This window comes from Macaca mulatta, chromosome 15, assembly GCF_049350105.2.
Source record: "Macaca mulatta isolate MMU2019108-1 chromosome 15, T2T-MMU8v2.0, whole genome shotgun sequence".
Taxonomy (NCBI): domain Eukaryota; kingdom Metazoa; phylum Chordata; class Mammalia; order Primates; family Cercopithecidae; genus Macaca; species Macaca mulatta.
In genome coordinates, this window is record NC_133420.1 from 71,713,425 (window position 1) to 71,737,354 (window position 23,930).

The window sequence follows — 23,930 nt, forward strand, 5'->3', positions numbered from 1 at the left end:
AAAATACTATGATATTTGAAGACCGATTAGCTTCTGTTCAGCTGACAGTCATGCTGGATATAAACTTTTTTTAAAATTAATTTTGTCTTTTCAAAGAAAAAATATTTAAAGAACCTTTATAATGTAATCTATGTTAAAAAAAGCTTTCTGCTTAACTCTCTGGATTTCATTTTGATTTTTCAAATTATATATTAATATTTCAAATGTAAAATACTATTTAGATAAATTGTTTTCAAAATTCCTATTATTATAATATTAATATAACCTAAACTGAAGTTATTCATCCCAGGTATCTAATACATGTATCCAAAGTAAGAGTCCAAGGAGTCTAAACACTTTCATCTGCAAAACTAGGAATAGGTTTGACATTTTCACTCCAAGAAAAATACTTTTTTTGAAAATAGAATAGTTGAGATGAGAGGTTTCTTTAAAAGAAGACTAATTGATCATATCACTATGATTCTCAAAGAAGAAACCAAAACTTCATATAATACTACAAATATGAGATAGTTACTTCTGTAGTATATTTCTGTAATGCTACGGGTTAAACAGGTCACTCTTATATAACACTATTTTGATTTTGATGTAGAATTGCACAAATTGATATTTCTTCTATGATCTGTAGGGTATAGCTTAAAGTAGCAAAAACAGTCCACCACCTCCAGTTAACACACAGTAACACTATGGGACTAGTATTATTATTTCCATTTTACAAAGGAGGAAACTAAAGCTTAAAGATGTGTAATATACAGCCCAAGGTCACACAGCTGGTAAAGGTAGATTTCATCCCAGACAGTTACAGTCATTGCCATGGGCACAGCTCCTAACTTATTAACTCCATGTAACTGGTACTCAGTTTAGTTGAATTGAAAGGAGAGTAGGGAAGCAGGTTTTACAGGTCTGTTTGCACTATTCAGAGCCCAAGTGTGAATCCCTGCTGTGCTGCTTGGAGAAGTTACTTAACCTATGCAAGGTTCATTTTTTAAATATTTGAAACGGAATGATAATACATACTTCACCAGTGGGTTTAATGAGACCTTATAAGATCGTTAGTTCAGTACCTGACCAGTGCTTCATAAATGCTTTTTCATCCAATCTGACAATCTCTAGCTTGTAATTGGGGCATTTAGAACATTTAATATGATTATTGGCATGGTAGGTTAAAGTTGTCATCTTGCTGTTTTCTCTTTGTTCTTTTTTCTCCTTTCTTTTGGATTTTTTTTAAATTTTACTGTGTCTTCTCTGTTGTCTTATTAACTAGAACTCTGATTTATTTTAGTGGTTGTTTTAGGGTTATACCTCTTTGTAATTTACCAGTTTATATACTACTTGACATATAGCTTAAGAAACTTACTGTTGTTGCCTTTTTGCTGTTATGGTCTTACATTTTTACTTCTACATACATTATAAACTCCACACTTTATTGTCATTTTTTTACTTAAACAGTCAATTATCTTTTAAAGATATTTAAATATAAATGTTCAAAACACCCCAATTAAAAGTTAGAGATTTTTTTTTTTTTTTTTTTTTTTTTTTTGAGACGGAGTCTCGCTCTGTCGCCCAGGCTGGAGTGCAGTGGCCGGATCTCAGCTCACTGCAAGCTCCGCCTCCCGGGTTCACACCATTCTCCTGCCCCAGCCCCCGAGTAGCTGGGACTACAGGCGCCCGCCACCTCGCCCGGCTAGTTTTTTTTTTTTGTATTTTTTAGTAGAAACGGGGTTTCACCATGTTAGCCAGGATGGTCTCGATCTCCTGACCTCCTGATCCACCTGTCTCAGCCTCCCAAAGTGCTGGGATTACAGGCTTGAGCCACCGCGCCCGGCCAAAAGTTAGAGCTTGTTAATGCCACATGATCTCACTTACATGCAGAATCGAAAAACCTGGAACTCATAGAAGCGGAGAGTAAAAACATGGTTACCAGGTGCTGGGGAGAGGCAGTGGGCTGGGAAGATGTTGGTCAAAGTTAGATAGGAGGAATAAGTTCAAGAGATCTGTTGTACAACTTACTCAGTTAGATAGGAGGAATAAGCTCAAGAGATCTATTGTGCAATGTGACTATAACCAACAACATGTATTGTACACTTGAAAATTGCTAACAGTATCTTTTAAGTGTTCTCACTACAAATACATATGTGAAGTAATGTGTATGTTAATTAACTTCAGTCATTTCACAATGCATACTTACTTCAGAACATCATGTTGTATGCTATAAATATATACAACTTTTATTTTTTGATTTTAGAAATGTCCTTAAAAAGTCAGAATTTCGGATCAGATAAAAAAGCAAGACCCAACCAAATACTGCCAACAGGAAACACACCTTAAAAATAAAGGACAAACAGATTAAGAGTAAAAGGATGGAGAAAAGATACATCATATTGAAAATCAGAAGAAGGCTGGAGTGACAATATGAAACAAAATAGATTTCAGAGCAAAGAATATTACCAGGGGTAAAAATGATCATTTCATAATGATAAAAGAGTCAGTTCAACAAAAGGATATAACAATCCTAAATGTTTTTTCACCTCATAACTGCATCAAAATACATGAAGCAAAAACTGATAGAACTATAAGAAGTAGACAAATCCACAATTATGTTTAGAGATTTTAATATCCTCTCAATGTTTAGTAGAACAAGAATACACAAAATCAGTAAGGATATAGATGATTAGAACAAAACTATCAACCAACTTGACCTAAATGACATTTGTAGAGCACAGCAGTCCCCAACAATAAATGACACATTCTTTCTAAGAGTACATGAAACATGTACCAAGATAGACTGTATTTTGAGCCGTAAAACAAATCTTGATAAATTTAAAAGGATTCAAGTCATAGAAAATATGTTCTCTGACCACAATGGAATTAAATTATTAACCAACAACAAATATCTGGGAAAACCTCAAAAACTTGGAAAACAATGCTTTTAAAAGATTAAATAATTTCTAAATTATCTGTATTTGGGGGAAAGGAGAAATGGATTAGAGAGCAAAAAGGGTACCAGAGTGCTGTGGGACGATTTTTATGAAGAGTGGAACAGAATCTGCCTTTGATGTTTCCCTACTACAGCCCATTCTTCACGTTGATAACAGCGTGATCCTTCTAAAATTCAATCTAGCAATCACTTCTGTTTAATGACTCTCCAACTCTTACAGAATTAGGTCCAAAATTCTAGCACACAGATTCTGTTGATCTTTGTAACCTTTCTTCCCACAGGTCTAGCTAGTACATATTTCTTTTGTTGTATTTATTACACTATTCCTTTGCTTATCTGTCTCCCCACCTAGGCTAAAGAACAAGATTCTTGTCTTTTTCATTTTTGTGTCTCAGTGCCTAGCATGGTGCTGGGCACACGGCATGATTCCAGTAAATGTTAGCTGGATGGATGTAATGAGTACATTAATTTATTTGTTTTACCCCAAAAGAATTATTTCCTGCAAATCAAATAAATTGCTTTCTTTATATAATCAAAAACTTATTTTTCCAGATTATTCATTAAAAATTAATGAATTAAAAATTAATTCATTAAAAATTAAGCCTATGCACAACCTAGCTCTAAAGTTAAAAGATTTTAGGCAGCAATTTTTTAGTCTTTTTGAAGTAATAAATTTCAATCTTTTGAAATTTCTGTTTCTGCATTTGTGCCACACCATCTCATTTCTTGCTGAAATGTTTTTGTTAAATTAATTGCTTGATAAATTGCTAAGTACTTTTCATGAGACCAATTAGGACAATAGTAAGTATCCATCTGTGGAGTACGGACATTCAAGAAATCTGATCCAGTATTTAGAAAGTCAATCCTGAGCTGAGTTGGCTCAAACTGGCACCTTCTGGCATTTGCTTGTGGGTGGGGAATGTGGAATGCTTTGAAAGCTGAATGGGTTTGTCAAGTTTTAAAATTCCCTTATGGCTAAAGGAAAACAACATTCATTGTTTGAAAACACCATTGTTTGTTTTATCTGCTTTTTTGTTCTTTGGAGCCTGAATCTGCAAAAACACTCACACCCAGCGTTTTGCTTCATGTATCCCTCCTAAGATGTTTTTAGAGATGTGAATAGTGTCTCCACACTACTTTTTATTGTGATTGTTCAGAGTGTTCATAACAAATGGTAAAAAGTCGATTTTAATGCTCATATCGAGTTTTATGGAGAAGGACCATCATTTATGTTTGTCATTGTAAGTTGATAGTAGAATTTTTGGAAGTTTGGGTCCTAGAACCAGATTTCCAAGGCTCAAATCCTTATTTTCTCACTTCCTAGCTGTATTTAACCTCTCTGTGCTGCCTCAGTGTCCTCATCTATTCTTTAAGAGTAAGAATAGAACCTACCCGATAGAATCATTTGAAGATTAAGTGAGTTAATAAATTCAGAATGCTTGGAACAGTAACTGGCACAGAGTAAGTGCACAATAAAATTGGGTTACAGCTATTATCAGGATTATTGCTGTCATAATCCTCACCATTAAGCAATTAAATGTAGAGTTCCAAAATTTGATTATTAAACTACAATTTTACAGCCATGATTCCCAGTGATACCATGTCAGTAACAAGATTATTTTCTTAGCTTTTGAGCCTGTCACTACCTCATTGCAAGTAGCAGAGTGTGTTGCCTTAGGCAAATGTCATTGTAGGAAATGAAAAAAATTGCCTGTGAGCTACTCTCCAGAGGCCTCATCCCATTTTTCCCATCATCCACTTTACTCCATCTCCACTGCCACTATTAGGACCTTATCATTTCTTATCCAGATTAATTCAACAGCTTCCTTCGTTCTAGTCTCCATGATTTCACCCACTGGCCATCCCCTCCCCTTTGCCCAATTTTCTCCATTTATGGTAGAGTGATCTTTTTCATATGAAACTCCTGACTTGCCTTAAAAAGCCCTCATTGACAACCTTCAACCCACAATCCATGGTGAAGCACAGGAGCCTTGGGGATCTGCCCCCAGCACACCTCTCCACCTTTGTGTCTCACTGCTCCTGCCTTCAAAGAGCCCTGATGAAGTATTTGTAGTTCCCCCTGACTCACCTTGCTCTTACTGGGCCTGTGTGCGTGCTGCTCCCACTACCTGCAGTACGCTTACCCACTTCACCTGGATGAACTTTGTCAGTCAGGATTCACCTTAGGTGGGCATCATGTTCTTCCAGGTCTCTCCTCCAACTTTGAGTTGAGAGTATTCCAGACTTTAAGCTCCATGGGATAGGGATCTTGTCTGTGCACCAGCTTATTCCCAACTGCCTGGCACATAATGCATTTATTAAATATATATTGAATTAACTACACTCTACTTAGGGCTCTTGTTTTCTTCTACACTTACAGTTCTAGCATAGCACTTAACTCATTATCATGCATCATTTTATGGGTTTGTTTTGTCTCCCATTAGACTGTGAGCTCCACAAGGCTGGGTCCTTGTCTTATACATGATTGTATTTCCAACTTCCAACATAGTGCTACTGAATGAATGAATAGTATCTACATACCATTAATCTGAGGTTTAAAGTTTCCCCAAATTCTGAAGCAAGGGGATTTATGGACTTCTCTGACAATTTTTGGATGTCATCACAATGATACCACTTACATTTTAAGGAACAGCTTGCATATATACATTTTTCTGGATGGCAGTTTTTGTTTTTTTTTTTTTTTTTGAGACGGAGTCTTGCTCTGTCACCCAGGCTGGAGTGCAGTGACCGGATCTCAGCTCACTGCAAGCTCCTCCTCTCGGGTTCATGCCATTCTCCTGCCTCAGCCTCCCGAGTAGCTGGGACTACAGGCACCCGCCACTTCGCCCGGCTAGTCTTTTGTATTCTTTAGTAGAGACGGGGTTTCACCGTGTTAGCCAGGATGGTCTCGATCTCCTGACCTCGTGATCCGCCCGTCTCGGCCTCCCAAAGTGCTGGGATTACAGGCTTGAGCCACCGCGCCCAGCCCTGGATGGCAGTTTTTTTCCCCACAGACTTCATCAGATATTTCTCCATAGCCTTCCTCTGATTCTCAAAGGGGTCTCTGATACCTCCAAAAGAGAAGAAACTGTGTCATAAAAAATTATTTCTAAATATCAATTGTTAAATAAAATGTTTGCAAAGCAGCTTGATGAATCATTTCAGGCCACTTGATCCCGATGAGGTAGAGGGTTTGTGCTTTGCGATCTGACTGCCTCCAGCAGTCTCACTGCTGCTGGACTGTGGTGCTTCCAACTGGCAGCCGGGGAAGTTTCTTCCAGATGAATACTCAGTTGTAGGGGTCCCCTTTCCACACATACCTGTAGGAGCAGTTTGAAACTCATATGCATGGTCTTCCTGGTTCTAGGCACATGAGCCATTTAAGCTGCTGCATCCAGGACCAGTTTGTATGCTAGCCCAGCATTCAGGAAGTTAAAGGGTTTTGGGTCAAAACTGAGAACCTTCTTTGATCCACCTTGGCTAGACATTTTCTCTGGCTTCCATTAATAGCCTCAGCATTTTTTTTTTTTTTTTTTCCTGGCCTAGACCCACACAAGCAAGAGGAGACCAGAGCTTCTCTAAGGAGCTAAGGGAAAGCACATTTTAAAAATAACTTGAGCAAATGAATTCATCTGGCAAAAGCAATCCCACTACGTAAAATAAACCTTTTTAGTTTCGCAATAGCAGTTCCTGAAAATGTAAACAACCCCAGGGTCCACATGCACTGAATCATTTGCTGAACAGAAAGAGTCACTGGTCCAAATTCTGCAAGAATAAATACCTTATAAAACTAGGAGTCAATGACCTTCATATGGGAACAAGGAGGGCGGAGGGGTGGGCAGCAACCCAACCTAAGGACAACGAGAAAGTCTTGTGACTACATATTCAAAATGCTGGCTTTCTAAACCAAAAACTGGGATGAGTGGAGGGAGAAGGGGAGGGTGGGCACAGTCTATGCCTCAGGCTCTTCCTCAGACCCTACCAGGCCCCTGCCTTCCCTAGGGAAAGCCGGAATTTACTCACTGTCATGAAGCCAGAGGAAGCCCCTGCAGGTTTCACTGTGTGTTCTGTTGACAAGATAATGGTTCCATTGAAACTGTAATAACATACTTGGCCAACTGAGCCCATACTATCATAGTAACTTTGTACCCAGTCCTAGTTTTTCAAACATAATGATAATATGTTCTTTCTAATGTGGCCCATACTGTTCTAATGAACTTAAGCTGAGTTTTTCTGACTACTAGAATATTTGCTGTAAATAATAAATATAATTATTCTCATTTAATATTTGTGTAGCTCTTCTTTAAAGCAGAAAGTATTTTCTAATTCCTTACTAGAACCTTTCTGTGTGAGGAGCACTAAGCTAGAACCCATATCTGAGGATGGTCAGAAGTTGGAAAAATTCGGGAAAAAGGCACTGGACTCATTTTTAAAGACCGGAAAATGCAACCTCTGGAAAAAGTTTCAAGAGTTTTTTACTCCCAGAGATGTAGGAAAGATTGGAGTAAATCTTAATATTATATTTCAGGTAAACAAAGTATCACTGTCAAAATAGCATTTATTGAGTAATGGCTATGTGCCAGGTACTTTACAGTTTCACATTTAACCCTCATAATAACCTTGTAAAGTGGATATCCCCACAATATGTGATGAGAACACTGAAGCATAGGTTAAATGATTGTCCAAATTGGATAGACGTTTTTCAAAATCTCCCCCTTTTTTTTCTCCTTTCTTATCTGCAAGGCAGATTGCCCTTTCCCTTTCAGTGAAACTTGTGCATGACCACATGACTGTCTTTGGCCAATGAAACATGAACAAGCAGCATATGTCACTTTCAGATGGAAGACTTTGCATGAGCTTTGCCTCCTTTTCACTCTGCCACAGTGTCCACTAATGTTCCAGAAGTGGCACTCTGCAGGCTAGGTCCTACTGTGGGAGCTATGGGCAGAGCCCCCTTTCCCACCCCCATCAAGTTGTACATGTTGCATAAGCCATGCATTAATCTTTGCAGTTTTAAGCCACTAAGTTTTGGAGTTGTATTGATCATTAATCATGGTTCTCCAGAGAAACAGAGTGGGGGAGTGGTATTCATTATGGGAATTGGCTCATATGATTATGGAAGCTGAGTAGTCCCCCAGTCTGCTGTCTTTGAGCTGGAGAACTAGGGGAGCCAGTGGTATGATTCAGCCCAAGCCTGAAGGCCTGAGAAATGGGATGGGGGATTGGGAGGGTGGGTGTCCTAGGGTAGTATAAATCCTGAAGTTCAAAGGCCAGCCAGAAGGTGGATGTTTCAGCACCAGAAGAGAGGGCAAATTCGCTTTTCTTCTGCCTTTTTGTCCTCTCTGGGCCCTGAGTGGACTGGATGATGCCCTCCCACATTGGTAAGAGTGGATCTTCTATACTCAGTCTGTTAATCTCTTCCAGAAACATCTTCACAGACACATCCAGAAATAATGTTTTACCAGCTATCTCAGTATCCCTTAGCCTAGTCAACATTTAAAAATTAACGATCACAAGCAATTGTTTCCATAGCAAAACCTGGGTGACAGACCAAGTGACCCAGATGACTAGAATTTGACCTTCTTTTGTTGCCCATACCATACTCTGAACTAACATGCTGTGCTGCCTTCCAAGCAGAGAAAGATGGCTAAAGTATCTTCTACCTAATTTGAGTCACAGAAAAAAAAAAAAAAGATTATTAACTACAGTGACAAGAATTGTGAATCCCCAGGGGGCAGATCAAGACATAGGTAAGAGAAGTGAGGAAGATCTGGGAAATGTCCATTGAAAATTTACTCAGAAGAGTAGAATAATTAATACAATAATAATATATATTGAATTATAATATATTAATATCTTGATATATTTCCTTTCAGGCATTTTTAAGTTATAGACTTTGAGTATATTTTCTCAAAGGGGTTCTATATAAGAGACTATTTCTTAATACAGTTCCTAGCTTGGAATTGCTCACTCTGTTTCAAGGCCTCTTGCTGGTTTAAGCTGAGCTTATTTTCTTACAGACTTCAAAACAGTAACCTTTTCCTTCACTAGTCAGTACACAAGATGGTCTTCATTTCCAGTTTGGAATCCCCCACTGTCAGAGCCTGAGACAAGGACTAGTATGCAGTTAGTTTATTTGGGAGGTGATTCCAGGAAATGGGAATGAGAGATCAGTCAGCCTGCAACACGAAGAAGGAAAAGTCAATATAAAGATGAATTTGGCAATTGGCCATTTCAGACAACTAGGGCTAAATTTTGCTTGGCTCTCTAGGAAATGTAAAGAATGCTTCCCATAATTGCTCACCTCAAGTATTTATTCATTGACTCCCATGCTCCATTGGTTGTCCCTGAGGACTTTAGCCCTCCCTCACTGCAGCACAGACACTGTGCTTTCTCCTAGGCTGAGCAAGCTCCTGCCTCGTGGAAACAGTCCCGCGGCAGATAGTGAAATGATGGCTGCTGCGTGCTTGAGATCTGGGAAAGAGGCCACATCATAAGTGCACTGAAATCAGAGATATGTCAAGAGATGTGACACAGGGCATCTAAGGTGTCTGCTGCACCAGCTATAACTTCCTAAATGCTAATCTCAGTTCTTAACAGAGGGGATGGATGCAAGGGAACAGTCATGATTGAGAGCGCCGAAGAAGCTCTGTATGAACCTTAGGCAAGTTTCCCAATCTCCAAAATGAGAGTATTAATACCCATCATCCAAGATCATGGGGAGGAATAAATATGTGAAAATGTCCAGCACAGGTCCTAACCCATAGTAGGTGCTCATCAAATGTTAGTTCCCTGCCCTCCATGCTGTGCGTATCCGGAGCTGCACTAGATGCTGAGGCAAATGGTCTCAAATGTCCTTTAACACTTAATGACTCTGAGATTTTTTCTGAGCTGCCTACAGGTTATTAACTATATTAATTAATAATAATAATATATATGACCACTTCAGGCCACTGGGGATACATTTTGCTTGGATCTCTAAGAAATGTAAAGAATGCCTGCTGTGGCTGGGTGCGGTGGCTCAAGCCTGTAATCCCAGCACTTTGGGAGGCCAAGACGGGCGGATCACGAGGTCAGGAGATCGAGACCATCCTGGCTAACCCAGTGAAACCCCGTCTCTACTAAAAAAATACAAAAAAACTAGCCGGGCGAGGTGGCGGGCCCCTCTAGTCCCAGCTACTCTGGAGGCTGAGGCAGGAGAACGGCGTGAACCCGGGAGGCGGAGCTTGCAGTGAGCTGAGATCCGGCCACTGCACTCCAGCCTGGGCGACAGAGCCAGACTCCGTCTCAAAAAAAAAAAAAAAAAAAAAAAAAAAAAAAAAAAAAAAAGAATGCCTGCTGTAATTGCTCACCTCAAGTATTTATTCATTGGCTCTCATGCTTTATTGGTTGTCCCTGAGGACTTTAGCCCTCCCTCACTGCAGCACAGACACTGTGCTTTCTCCTAGTTTCTGTGGCAAGTGACAGGAGCCCACCTCAAACTAAAGCAAAAGGGACTCCATTGGCTCTTGTAGCTAGGAATTCCAGGGTTGGCACTGGCTTTGGACACTACTGGATGCAGGAATTCAAACAATGTCTTCAAGTCTTTCTTTTGGTGTTTCTCTCAGCTGTGCTTCTTTTGTTGTTTCTTTTTCCCATTTTACAGATAAGTTCATCCATAACTGAGAGAGGTGAAAAGGGGATGGCTGCAGAGAACTCTGGCTTATTTCATTCTTGCTTGCTGACCTCAGGGTCCGTGTATAAACTCTTGGAGAAGAAGCCCTCTGGTTGGCAATGCTTGGATCATGAATCTACATTGTGCCCTAGAGGGTGGGTCCCTTGAAGTGGAGCCTGCTGGAACCACATGGGCTGGGGCAAGGTGATAGGGCCAGAAGAGAGAGGTAGGCAGGGCTGCTGGCCAGGCACTTCTCACCAAGACAAGGCAAGAGGAGGGGCATGATTGAGGCAGCGACACAGAAAGCAGACAGTAGAGGTCATGGCAAGTGTGCCATTACTTGCTACCTTTGGTTGATGGGAGAGTCACCTTGATAGGGCCCCACAGTCACACCACATTTAGGAGGAGACAATCCATTTGCCACTTCTGACAATGCCAGAAGAATCACATATTTCATCTGGCAGTTGAATCTGGCCCATGCTGAGCTTCAAAATACAGAGCTGTCTTGGAACAATGGCTCAGTACATTCATTTGGTGTCCAACAAACCTGCCTCTGTTGCCTTCCCTCTCTCTGTGTGCCCTTCAAGATCTTCAGTGTGCTTTGGGGAGAGAAAGAGAAAACGTCATATCAGGGTAGCTCACCCCATGTGTCCTGGACTCAGGAAAAAAGTATCTTATCACCTTACTCTCTTGTTATTATAAAAAATAAAGTTGAATGTTTTCAAATAAAGAAGTATAGAAAAAATTTTAAATTACCTGTTATGATTCTACCTAGAGAACCATTGTCAACATCTCGGTATATGTACTTCCAGATACTTTCCTATGAACATATACAATGTAGATTTTTTAATATTAAAAGGGTATCATATGATACCTGGTGCTTTGTATACAGGCTTTCTTTACTGATATGTAATATCATACACAGACAAATGCACAAATCCTAAGCCATCAACTTGTTGAATTTTTATTCACTGTTTTTAATACCTGCATTGTGTTCCATTGTTAGGCTATCTCACAACATATTTAATTAAGCCCCTATTGATGAATATTAATTTACTCCATTTGCCAGTTCATTCCAGTCCAACATTTATCGAGTGGCTACTTATAGGCCAGGCACTCTTGTATTCATCAAGACCACCACATTATCTGTATCAGTTCTTTATTGCCACAACAAAACTACATAACAAATCACTCCAAAATGTAGCACCTTAAAACTACAACTACTTATTATTTCTCAAGAGTCGATGGGTCAGCTGAGCAGTTCTGCCAATAGGGGTCAAGGTCAACACATTTCAACTAGACTACTTGGAAGGTAAAAAAGAAATGAGTGTCCAGGTAGGTGTATTCTTCCAAAAATAAAACAAGGAATGAGGAAATTGCAGGTAGGATAAGAGGGGTGGTTGGCAAACAAACCCCACAAAAGGCAGAAAAATTTTAAAGAAACATAATGCCAGACTTTTATGTCATCATCCAAGAAGATGCTGTGAAGTATAACCCGGGGGGTAGTAGGGTAGGAGTAGGGAGAGCAGAGGAGAAGGAAAGGAGATTGCTTTTAATCACTTTTGGATTCCTTAATAACAGACATGACTGGAAGTATTAAAATTTAACAAAGGATATCTTATTAATTTTCCTGTATATACCACTGGTAATCTTCAACATCTCTCCTTCCCTTCCTCCCTTCCTTCTTTTCACCCTCCCTTCCTTCCTTCTTTCTTCTTTTGCTTTCAACTTCCTTTTCTTGTTTCCTTTTGCTTTCTTTCTCTTCTCCCTTTTTTCTCTCACTCTGGGTGTATGTAGTAGTGTAAAAAGGTTGACAGAGAAATCAAATATAACAGGAGCAAGGCCCTGAGAAAAGCACCTGGCATCCTGTAGGCAAACCATCGTTTCTAAAAGAAGGGACTGAGAGATTGAGGAGCTCAGGGCATTGCCAAATGAACAAGGCAAGCACATCTATTCAGTAACAAACAAACAGAAAATGGCCTTTCCAAATAACTGACCTATAAAACAGCCTTTTCACCAGAGTACCATAATTACTGGCCAACAGCAACAATGAAAAACAACTCCCAAACCAAGAAATATTTCTGGATTAAAAGCCATGAGATCTGGATTCTAACAAGCTGTGCTCCTCAAACTACAAGTACAAAATCTGGCTCTACACTAACAAGCTATGAGCCTCAAACTGGTGACTGGCATGTTTGGGTCTCCATCTTCTTCTCGGGGGTTGGGGTCTTAGAGACCCTTTTCCACACCCTGATTCTCTTACTAGTGTATATGCTTTCCTTTTGACTTCTCATGCTGACCATCTGAGCAGTAGTGAGAAGCAATTTCAAATGAAAACATCGTTTATGGTGTGCTGAAAGAAACCAAAAAGAACACAGGAAAACAAAAAGACAATGAAAGAGAATGAAAATGTAATTCATTTTATTAAAAAGAAGAATTGTTCTTCTGGGACACTGGATAGAAACCTTGATGAGTTACCTAGCCGTCAGAAATCCTTTAACAAAGAAGAGAAGAGAAAGAAAGAAAGAGGGAAGAGGGCAGGATAAAAGAAAGAAAAAAGGAAGGGAAAAATGAAGGAAGGAAGTTATCTATTCATTTCTACAGAGACTCTGTTGAGCATTAGACAACAAGACTTGGGAAAAAATTAACTGAAACTTTTCCAAAAATCTTTTCAGAAGGATTTTTTTTCCCTCTGAAAAGCATCATTAGGGGCTGTTAAATACCCAAGGCAAGCCTCTTTCATATTACTTACTGGACATGAAACACTAACGCAATTGAGGCTAGCCAGAGGCCATTTAGAAATTCAATAATTATTCAACCCAAGGGGCTTTCCAAATGGCGAAGTAGCTTCTTAAGAGGAAATTAATATTGAACAGTATATCAAACCTAATTGGAATCTTGAGAAAATAGTTCTGTGTAGGTAGAACAGCTAGAGGCTAAAGAAGATCAGGTTGGGTGATACCTTCATTTTTGTCTCTTGCCTTAATTATGATGTAAAGGGAAAAATCTTGTTTATTTTCTATGCCAGGAGGGTAGGGGGTGGTTTGGAGAGGTTCCAAGTTTATCAAAAACTACCTTTAGTCTGGCAGTAGAAAAGTTTACTTCCTTCATTTCTTTCCCACAGACATTCAAAGAGAGCTAAGGAGATACAAAAACCTTTTTTTCTGTATTTGCAGTGCAAGGCCGTTGGGAATTAATGACTGATTTGTTGGTGAGGGCAAGGGCATTGATCGCAAAAGCAGTAAAGCTGTGTTTCTCAAAGAGAGAAAGTCTATTTGAGATCTTCATTATTTTACTATTTAGAAGAGAAAGGGGCGTTATATCACGTTCGAAGCATCCAAGACTCACTAGCCTCTTCTCGATCTTTCTATGCCTTTCTATATCAATTGCTTTGAAAGCACAACATTCCAAACCCATTGAGCACACAGTGGCCTGATTTTTCCATTTGTGAAAGGTGCTAAAGTCTCAGTGTAGGATTAATGTCGGAGTCCAGGCTATGGGCTTGTAGATGTGACTCCCTTAGACTTTGGTTCTCCTGGCAACTAACCCTTTTTGGATCATATCTAAGTTGACCTGTTTCATAGTGAGAGAACTCCTCCCCATTACTCAGAGTACTGAGGCAGATCACAAGTGTACCACACCTGGTTAACGTTAAGCCAGAGCAGAAACATCAGGCTCATCTCTTGAGAAGAAGGGTCACTTGTTAAAGATACAAACTATTTTTTTTTGAGATGGGGTCTCATTGTTGCCCAGGTTAGAGTGCAGTGGTGCAATCATAGCTCACTGCAGCCTCAACCACATGGATATTTTTAAATAAGAAAAAAATACCATCTAATAGAGAGATATGAAGGAGCACTGGGTCACTGTAAACAAAACACAGTCTAAGAGCAGGAAGAAAGAGTATAGTCTCTTTTCAATAATTTTTTTTTAACTTGGGAAAGAACATTCACTCTATTCCTATAGACTAGAAAGAAGATAATTGTCCATTATGATTCCAAATGACACTATCTTGTTCAGCTGTCACTGAAACAACTTTGAACACTGTCATACATTCTTCCCAGCTCCCGACCTCTGACCTTTTTATGCCTTAATTCCACTTTCACAAAATGGGATTGATGTAATGTGCATTTCAGAGGAAATGACTATAGACATTTAGTGTCATTATAAATGCTGAGAAGTATGCTAGCAGAAATTATGCCTTAAGATCATATATGGATTCTTGTATGGTTTGAAATTGCTTAAAAGATAGATATGATCTCTAAAATGTATATATATATGATGTCTTCTTATATATCTATAAATCTATATATATCACATATATAAACTTGCTATTATTTGAATTGCCATTACCTCAGTGCTTAGGGGAAGCCATGCACATTTATTTCTTTTCAGTACCCAGAGTTAATTAACATAAGTTATTACAGAAGTTCCCATAAGCATTGAGGCAATTTCTCTATACCTGTGACTATTTAACGTTTTGAAAACAAAACAGAAGCAGGTAAGGAGGAAGTATGCTTTACTATTGAAGATTTATTAGGTACACATTTAGATTTGTGAACTCACATTGCTTAGGATGAAAGGAAGGACTCTTGAGGATGTCTGCTGTTTGTTAGTGAACTGCCTGCAACAATTACAATTAGCACACACACGAGCACAATGAACTGGGTAGTCAGACTTAGCCAAAATAAACAGAAATAGCCTCTTGCCAAATTTACTTTGAGTAGCCCTTGAACTCTGAGCACTGCTGCCCAGAGCAATATGACTGTAGGTCCAAGTTTGTTAATGACTATGCAAATGTGCTTTCTTCACTTTTACTCTATTGTCATCTGTCTATTACAATGTTGCTATGGCGACATCTTTCCAATATCCCTGTGCTCCTCTGGTATCCTTTAAGGGGAAGCTGTAATGAAGTGGCTTGGCAAAAGAATCCTCTTGGAACTTTTTTTTTCAAACGCCACTGAAGACTAGCATGACTTTCCTCTTGTGGGAAATGTATACAGCGTGAGTTGGAAATGACGGAAATTAATCTGTACTGACTTGGGCAAAGAATGTGAATGTTATTTATTCTATTCCAAACTACCTGAAAATATTCTTTCTGTTCCTAATTTGCAGAAGATAACATCTTAAGGGACACTGAAACTTGTGCGTGTATGAGTATAACACGTGATGGGGGCCCTTGAGCTCATGAGGGAGGGGCTACATGTGTGTGGGGTGAGAAGTATGCTGGAAAGAATGACAGGTGGTGACGCTGGAGCACTTACCATGTGACAGGTGTTACCCTAAGCATGTTGTATGTATTCCTTCATTGAATACCTGTATTATCCTTATTTTATAAGATGAGGTAACAGAGCTTCAGAAAGGTTAGACTCAGCTACTATGGGTCTGTCTGACTCTGATGTTCATCCTCTTAAAAACTGGGGCAGTTTGGAAATGAGATTCCTCGGTGATGAACAGAAATATTGCTTAGGGGCTAAGTTTTTGTATCTGGCAGTTTTCTCATATTCGAGTCTTATATTCACAATCGATATCTTTACATTACACAAATGACACAGAATTAGAGTCATTTAATCCAGGGTTGATATCACTAAGTCATGACTATTTATTAAATGTTTCTTAAAATATCTGAGATGACTTGATATTGCAAAAGATTTAAGTGATTTTAGAAGTTCTCACTTCGTAGTTAGTTGCAGAAACCTCTTTTGGAGGAGGGATGTTTTCTCCATATATCTTAATTTCTACTTAATGTATTTCCACACCGCTTTGAAGTGTGTAGTAAGAATGGTAAAATGCAGTACTTCGTCATTTGGTACACTTCAACCAATATGCACTAAGATGTGATCATATGGGGAATAGAAAAATGTGAAAGACCCAATTCTTTTTCTGCAGAAGGCAGGAAGCTCATATTTGATTACTGTTACTATGAACTATAAAGACGTTTTAAATGTAGTTTACCCGTAACCATCACCCTGCAAGGGTGATATTGCTCCCCGCCAATTTACGGAGGAGAATACCGAGGCTTTAAGGTTGTAGACAGACCAAGACCACACAAGTAGAGAGTGGCGGGCTGTGGGTTGGACTTTAAAATCTATGTTCATCCATAACTCCCAGTGTGTTCTAGTAAATCCGCTAAAATCCGAGTATTTTCCAATGATTGATGCTCTGCTCTGTGTCAGGCAGTTCGTGGTATCTTTCAACAATCAGAAAATTCTGGGGAAGGCAAACCGTTTCCCCCTCTCTAGGTGCCTTGAAAGTGGCCGTGGTAGACCCACAGATCATCCTTTCTGATCTGACACCTTCTTCACTGCCCTGGCCCGAGAGTCAGTGTCTTTTCTGCAAGGCTGGAAGCCCCCTTAGGACTGGTCATGTCCCATCTCTTTCCGGAGGGAAGATGATCCCAAAGACGACTTTTCTCCCCACGGAGCTGCCATTCCGCAGGCGGCCGCCAGGGGTCCCCGCTCGGCGTCCCCGCGAGACGGTCGAGCCCCGGCCGGCTGCGCGGCGCGCTGGGTGCATGTGGGGGCTGCTCCGGAGCGGCGGCGGCTGCCTCTGGAGCCAGGCTCTCGCCTGTCCGCCGGTTGGCTCGCTGGGACCGCGCGCACCGGCCGCAGAGTCCCTTGAGTGGATTGGGAAGCGACGCCCCACCTGCCCCGAGCTCACCATTTTCCTCTCGCTCTGGCTGCAGCTGACCCGGCGAAGGAAACCGACCGGGCCCTGGGCTGGAGGTAAAACCCCACGGTGAGTAAGAACCCGCTCCAAGCGAGGGGAGGCGGCGCAGCCCGGTGGCTGTTCGCCCCCGACCTCACCCAGGCGGGCGGCGAGGTGCGGGGCGCACCTGAGCGCGTGTGCAAGAAGGTGCGGGAGGCGGCCGACCGGCCCGCTGCCGGCCGGCCGCGGGCTTCCGGGGCTGGAGTCTGCTTCAGACCCCTGCCGGCGCCTGGGCTTCTGGCCGGCTCCTTGTGTGCACTTCCCGGCAGGAACTAGGGTCGCCCACTTTCCACCCCGGGATCCGTGGCCTTGATTTGAAAAGATATAAATCAATAAGATCGTCCTTCTTTCGGGGTGCAAGTCTCCGAGCCCATCCCCAGGCGCGGACGCATGCAGGGTGCGTGTTGGGCTGTGGGTGGCGGGAAGACAAACTTTTACAAAAGTGCTCCCGGGCTGGGGGACAACGCTTGGGCGTCCTGATCCTGAGGGAGGAGTCTCGGCTTGGGGCAGCGTCGGGGAACTCCACGCTGTAAGCCAGGTCGCCCCCGGGGCTGACAATGCCTCATGGAGGTGGGGAGCGTGTAAAGGCCATACAAATCGCTCTTAACTTTGGGGCCAACAACTGTCAAACATCTGGAATCCCAGCCCTCCCTTTCCCTGAACTGGGGAAGAAGGTGAAAACCCTTCCACTTTTCTTTGATTGCCCCTTCCCACCTTCAGACCCCTGCTGGGAGGGTAAAGCGCAGACCTCTGGCGCCTGACAAGTACCAGAGACCCTAAATCTCTCGGATTCCCCCTCGCCCTCTTTCCTGACCCTTTCCCCTAACCCTCCCCGCAGGGACCTAGCGACGCAGCCGACTGAGATCGTGGCGAATGGCCTTTTGTTTCTCCGCGTTTCGCCTATTGTTTGCCTTTCCAACATCTGGCAGGGCTTGGGGAGAGAAGGAAGCCCCTCTGGTCCTCCTCCCCGGCCCCCATGCCAGCTCCGGCAGGGGATCCCAGCTGGGGAAGCGGAGGAGCCCGACCCCAGCGAGGCCGCCCCACCCCGCCCTTGTGGTTAGAGGGCGGAGGGAAAGTTGTTCCTTCCCCGCCTCCGCTGCTGCCTGTGGCCCAGGGCGCATTTCTCAGATCTCAACCCAGGCGCGCCGCAAAGGGCGCAAATCCGAGAAGGTGCTGCTTTCGAGACAGTGGAATCGTGTTCCGCCCCAATCCAAAGTGTCCCGTGGTTGGTTCCAGAGGATTTCAATCTCTAGCCAAAGGCGTTGGGGCTGGGCTGCTGCTAGGGCAGTGGGAGGGGATCGGGGCACCTTTGATAGGCGGAAAGCTGAGATTCTCGAGTCCACAAGTTTCCAAGGGCGGGAGGGCAGGCTAGTCGCCCAAGAGAGAACGGAGATGCAAATAACGAGGAAGCCTCCTGACGTTGCCTGGAAATAGTGGTGTGGTGGTTCACTCCGGAATGAACGTGGAGTTCTGGCTTTGAGTACCGCTCCAAGTTTAAATCTCAAGTCCCCTTTCTGCATTGTAGAAAAAGAGGACTCAGAGGACGCAGCGCAGATACGGCCAGAGCACAGTTCCTCTTCCACGTTCCCGCGAACAAGTGGCTTAGGATGGCCCTGAGTACCCTGTGGGTGCGCTTGCTGGGTTGCAGGCGCCCCTGTTTCCCTGCACAAGTTAGATGCTTATGCATTGTGTTCATTCTTAGTGTGGATTATTGATTAAAGAACTGGGGCAAAAGCAAAGTAGCTACTCTGAGAAGGCAGGGTCCCCAGATGGTGCCCAGCAAGTTGTCTTGCCTCTGAGGGGAGGCTGACTGGGACTGCACCTGTTGCAACCTATACCTCCCCATAGCCTTGCAGTTGACCTGCTGTTGCCAGCTTTTCCTGTGGGATCCCCAGTCAGTCCCTCTTCCAAGGAAGCTCGATTACACTTTTGATTCCTCCTCAACCCAGGGGAAGAAGGAGGCTTCTTAGGAACATTATGATCCATGTACCCACTCAGACATTTTCAGTGGATACCGGAAGCTTGGCTCTGTTTAGTTCCGAGAGTTTTCCCTTTGCCAACTCAACAGGACTTTTGAGTTTCCATTTAACAAAACAGAAGTGAGACTGCTAAGCCAGGAATGTGACACATAGAGCACTTTCTATAGTGATTTCTGGATATTATATCTCTTTACCTTCCCAACGGTGGAACCAGTAAGAGATAAACAGCACCATCTTTGAAGTACTGAAAGGCACTTTACAAACATTTCATTATGAAAATGAACCCCAAGGAAAGATTCCTTTGAAATTTAGGAGCAGCAACCCAGAAGCAACAAAAAAGACCATAGTTACTCAAGAAGTACCCAAAGGTATCAGTAACAAGGTAAAAGAGCATTTCTTGTCTTGGCCTACCCACTAAGGAAAACAGGGTAATTATAATGGAAGTTAAGCTTGTACCGTTTCTTTTAGAATTAAAAATCCCCCCAAAAATCATTATAGGAAAAATAGAAAATACTGATAGGTAAAAATGAATATTAAAGGGGTAGATATTATAAACAAGGTTCCAGTGAACAATCTTATCTATCTGTTTCCTTGGAATAAATTTCTGAAGACGTGATACCTAGGTCCCAGGGACTGATGCATTCTTTAGGATATTGAAGAGTGCCATATTTCCCTGTAGAAAACATGTCCCAGTTTACTTTCTTCCCAGTAATGCACAAAGGCTCCTGTGTCCTATACCTTACACCTCACTCGCATTTTATGTTGTCATTCTCCTTCATTTCTGTCATACTGATGGGAGTGTCTTGTCGTCTTATTTTGCATTTAAAAATGAAGTTAGATTAAACATTTTTCATATTGTCTGTAGTATTTCTTCCTTTGTGATGTCAGTTTGTGCCCTTGCCTTTTTTCCAGTGGAGATGTTATCCTTTTTCTTTTGATTAGATATGCTCTTAAAAAAGCATAGTGTTCTAACTTCTACCCCTACCACACAATCAGAAAATCTGTGTTAACTGGAAGTGCTCAGCTTTCTCAGCCATTCTCTTTCCTTCTGGATAGCAAACACTTGGCAGAACTGCAACCATAAATGACTAAAGTAATTGATATCATTCCAGTAAAGCTATTAGAGAGAACAGGCAAAGGCTTTATTAGAGAAATTCATGAAAAATAGCAAGTATATATTTTATGCTTAGTAGCTTGCATGTCCTAACTCCGTAACAAGCTTGTAGTACTATTTTTAATTTGGAACAACTCTGCTGATAGTTATTTTTACTAAATGGTTTGCACTAACTCATTTTATTGTCTGATCCTTCTACTGATAGCCTGCATATGCCATGATCCACAATTTGTTATTGTTGTTTTAAACATTTCTTCTAACTTCTTGGCTGAAATTTACCTCACTTTTATTATAAGATTTTCTTTGGCTATAACATTTGAGCCCTGCACTTGGAATAATCTTGAATCTGAACAGTTTGGCAGCATGTTCTTAATGGCATGAGCAGGAAATTACTTCCAAGGGCAGAACCAGGTACATTGCAGGTACATTTCACCCTTTTTTTGTGCATTTGCATAGCCACAATCTCTGTTAATTCTTGCTTGAAAGTAGATGATTCTGAAATGGGGTAGAGGCGAGAGAGGAAGAGAAAATCCATGTCAGCCAGGTGGTGAATTAATATAGCTGAAGGGCCATACTAGAAAAGTAAATAATCTAGGTAATCTGACTTCAAAGTAACTTTTAAAAAGATAAAAAGATAAAAGATATTAAAGTATTATGTATTATTGGAATAGCTAGTTGAATTAACTCACAGAATGTAGTCTTTTAACTAGGAACATCTAATGTAAAATTGTTCCATATTATGATTCTGGACATTTTATTTCAGGCACATGAAAAACAATAAAAGACAGATACTGTACTATACTTTTCCACAGCGTTTTCCATGCCTTTAGATGTAGGAATCAAACAATATACATCAGGAATTAAGAGTGTGCTACATTAGAATCACAGCATCTCAAAGGTTAAATGAGACCTTAATGGTCATCTAAGTCAACCATCCATCCAATTTCACTATGGATCTTCACTCTTAAAGTAATGAAATACCATTCTACAAACGGCATCAATTCAAACAAACCAAGCTGAGAAGGAAATGGGCCAGAAATGTCAACCTTTTTCCCCTGAGCAGGAGGGGAAAAATACAAGGGTATTGACTCTAGGGAGCATGTATAAGCTCTTTAAATGTGCTGAGTTTTCATAGGATAAACAATGTTGGCAGCAAAACAGTTAAGTCATTGAAATGTTATCATTTTGCAACATGCTCTGCTCTCTATTCTCTAGCCATTGTCTTGGTGAAGCTCACAGGTGGTATAGCAAAGCTCTTTCAAAATGACCCAAGAAAAGAGGAAGAGAGAATAGAAGATGATGGAGAGGGAATCTTATTCCTTTAAACCTGTCTTAAAGACTTTCTAAGGAGACTCTTGGTCACCCAGAGGATGGTTGTCATTACCTCTCCTTAGAAAGGTGAATATCCCTGATGTTCCGAGACTACCAATCCATCTGAGGACAGGCTTACAGGATAGCACAATAACCCTTAAAAAGAAGATGGAGGAGGCGAAGGAGAAAGAGATTTTGGAGGGAAAAGAAATCTTAATTCCAAAAATATACCTTATTTCCTCCTGAATAGAGCTGTGAATTTGTAAAAGTAGTACAAACATCTTCTGATTTCTACTCGGACAATCTCCCAGGCACAGTCACTGTATTTCTTTTCTTTCAGGAAATTGTCTATCCTGTTGAAATATCTCCTCAGTTCGAGGTTACTCAGCTGGGGGACCCTGGCTTCTGAGGGTTTCATCTCATTTTCTTTCATTTCTTTCATGTCTTCATTTTCATTCTTGTCTTCCTCCAAGCATTGGTTCAGGTACTCTGCTTGCTGATCAAGTCCTATTTGGATTTGTTTGACGTGTCTCTCTTTCCCAGATTTGAAGGTGTGTTGGCTGAAGATGTTGAAGGTCTGTAGGGACATTTCATAGAAGGCCTTCTTGATGTCCCTCTTCATATGCTGGGTGTATTGTAGAAATTCTTGGGGCAACTCGAAAGCTATGTTTTCTCGTAGACATTCTACAGGAAATGAATTGCTCATACTACTCAGAAGTCTCAGATTTTGCCAGGTGACTCTTCTCAGGTGAACATTCAGTAAGTTACAGTCCAGGGATAGGGTGCCAGCAATGAACGTACCCATAAGGAACTCAAGCCACAGACACTTTTGAATCATGTTGGGTATGGTGCTCATTTTTTTTTGTTTGTTTGTTTCAAGCTAAAAAAAATCCAGAAGATGTGGATTTGACAATGATGTTTTAAGTACTCCTTCACGTGCCTTTATATACCTGAATATCTTCAGCAGGAGGAGTTTTCTCATTCGTCATTTTACAGTTACGAAGGTTGCGGCTCCTTTCCTTTGCCTCCAAGGCTTTTTTTTTTTTTTTTTCTTTTTCACTTTGGGTGACTATGCTGACTTTGGAAGTGATACCTGTTTTGTTTTGTTTTGTTTTTTTCTGAAAAATGAGCAAAGTATTACCATCGTGTTACCTTGAATGCCTGGATGATCTATCCCAGCACTAAGGAATCATCATAACAAGACTGATTTCAGAAAGCCAAAAGCTGAGTCCATGCACTCACTCACTCACCCAAATCTATTACATAAGAGGGAGTGATCCTTCATGAAAATATATTTTTTGTACCTGGCGCTATAGCCAAACATCCTGTCAAATTGAGTTAATCATAGACATTGACCGAATGACTGTGATTATTTGATTGCTAGGTCACCAGAACACAATATAGTTTAGGTTTTTCCGATTTTGTTAAATTAAGCTTCTATATTTGGATATTTTCTTTTTTTGATTTTTCTGGATCCCCAAAAAGATGAAGAATAGAGTTGGTCGATTTAGCATGGCACTCACTAAGTAGAAGACTAAGCTGGCTTGGTTTTCTGTTGCATTAGAAAATATTGATAATCTCTAAATATCCTTTTCTTCAGTTAAATTCATCCTTGACTTAGCCTTCCCTATGCCTCTGATACCTTCCTTAAAAGTCCTGGAGGGGGTTTTATATTTGAGAATATCTTTCTGCCTCATTAACTTCTCTCTTGTAGTATCATTTCTTCTTGCCTGGTGGCTCTGGATTCTGTAAAAGCTTTTGTTTGCTCCTGTGTTTGTTGTGCACTGAGAAGGTATGTGAGTAGGAGGTCACCCATTTAGCTAAGTGAATTCCTAGCTGGACCAATGTTACTGTGGTAATGATGGCTATCTATTGTTTATAGTTTTTACTTTGTTTGACCAAATAACCTTCCTCTGATTATGGTTAAAGCAAATGGATTCTTTTCTCCAGGAAAGTAAAATGGGTTGTCATTAAACAAAGGTAGCTTATTATATCTTCTTACAAAAAAAAGATATACATTAATTTGCAATTAAGTCACTGTACAATGGCAAATAGCCACAGTTCCACAAACATGGCAGACTTTCATTGAAAAGTTGGCTTAAAAAGTTCTTGTCTAAATCAGTTGACTGCGCCAAAGGCTAATTGTGGGTAAGTGGGATTTCTTAAAATCCTGGCTTTTGGGAAAGGTTTCTATTTCCTGTGAAAAATAAATTATATATATTATTCTACATG

General features: G+C 41.0%; 2 protein-coding genes across 2 annotated transcripts in view; one reads left to right on the top strand and one right to left on the bottom strand.

Annotated features, from left to right (window-relative positions):
- The first annotated feature begins 17,067 nt into the window (after window positions 1–17,067).
- Window positions 17,068–23,930, top strand: part of MOB3B (MOB kinase activator 3B) — a 201,967-nt gene continuing 195,104 nt past the window's right edge. The window contains exon 1 of the mRNA XM_015117393.3: window positions 17,068–17,324. The gene's annotated coding sequence lies outside the window, so the exon portion shown is untranslated. The remainder of the gene's footprint in view (window positions 17,325–23,930) is intronic.
- On the bottom strand, window positions 21,924–22,555 carry IFNK (interferon kappa). Its single transcript, NM_001194294.1, is given in 1 exon segment — window positions 21,924–22,555. A coding segment is annotated over 1 exon segment (624 nt). The 5' UTR covers window position 22,555; the 3' UTR covers window positions 21,924–21,930.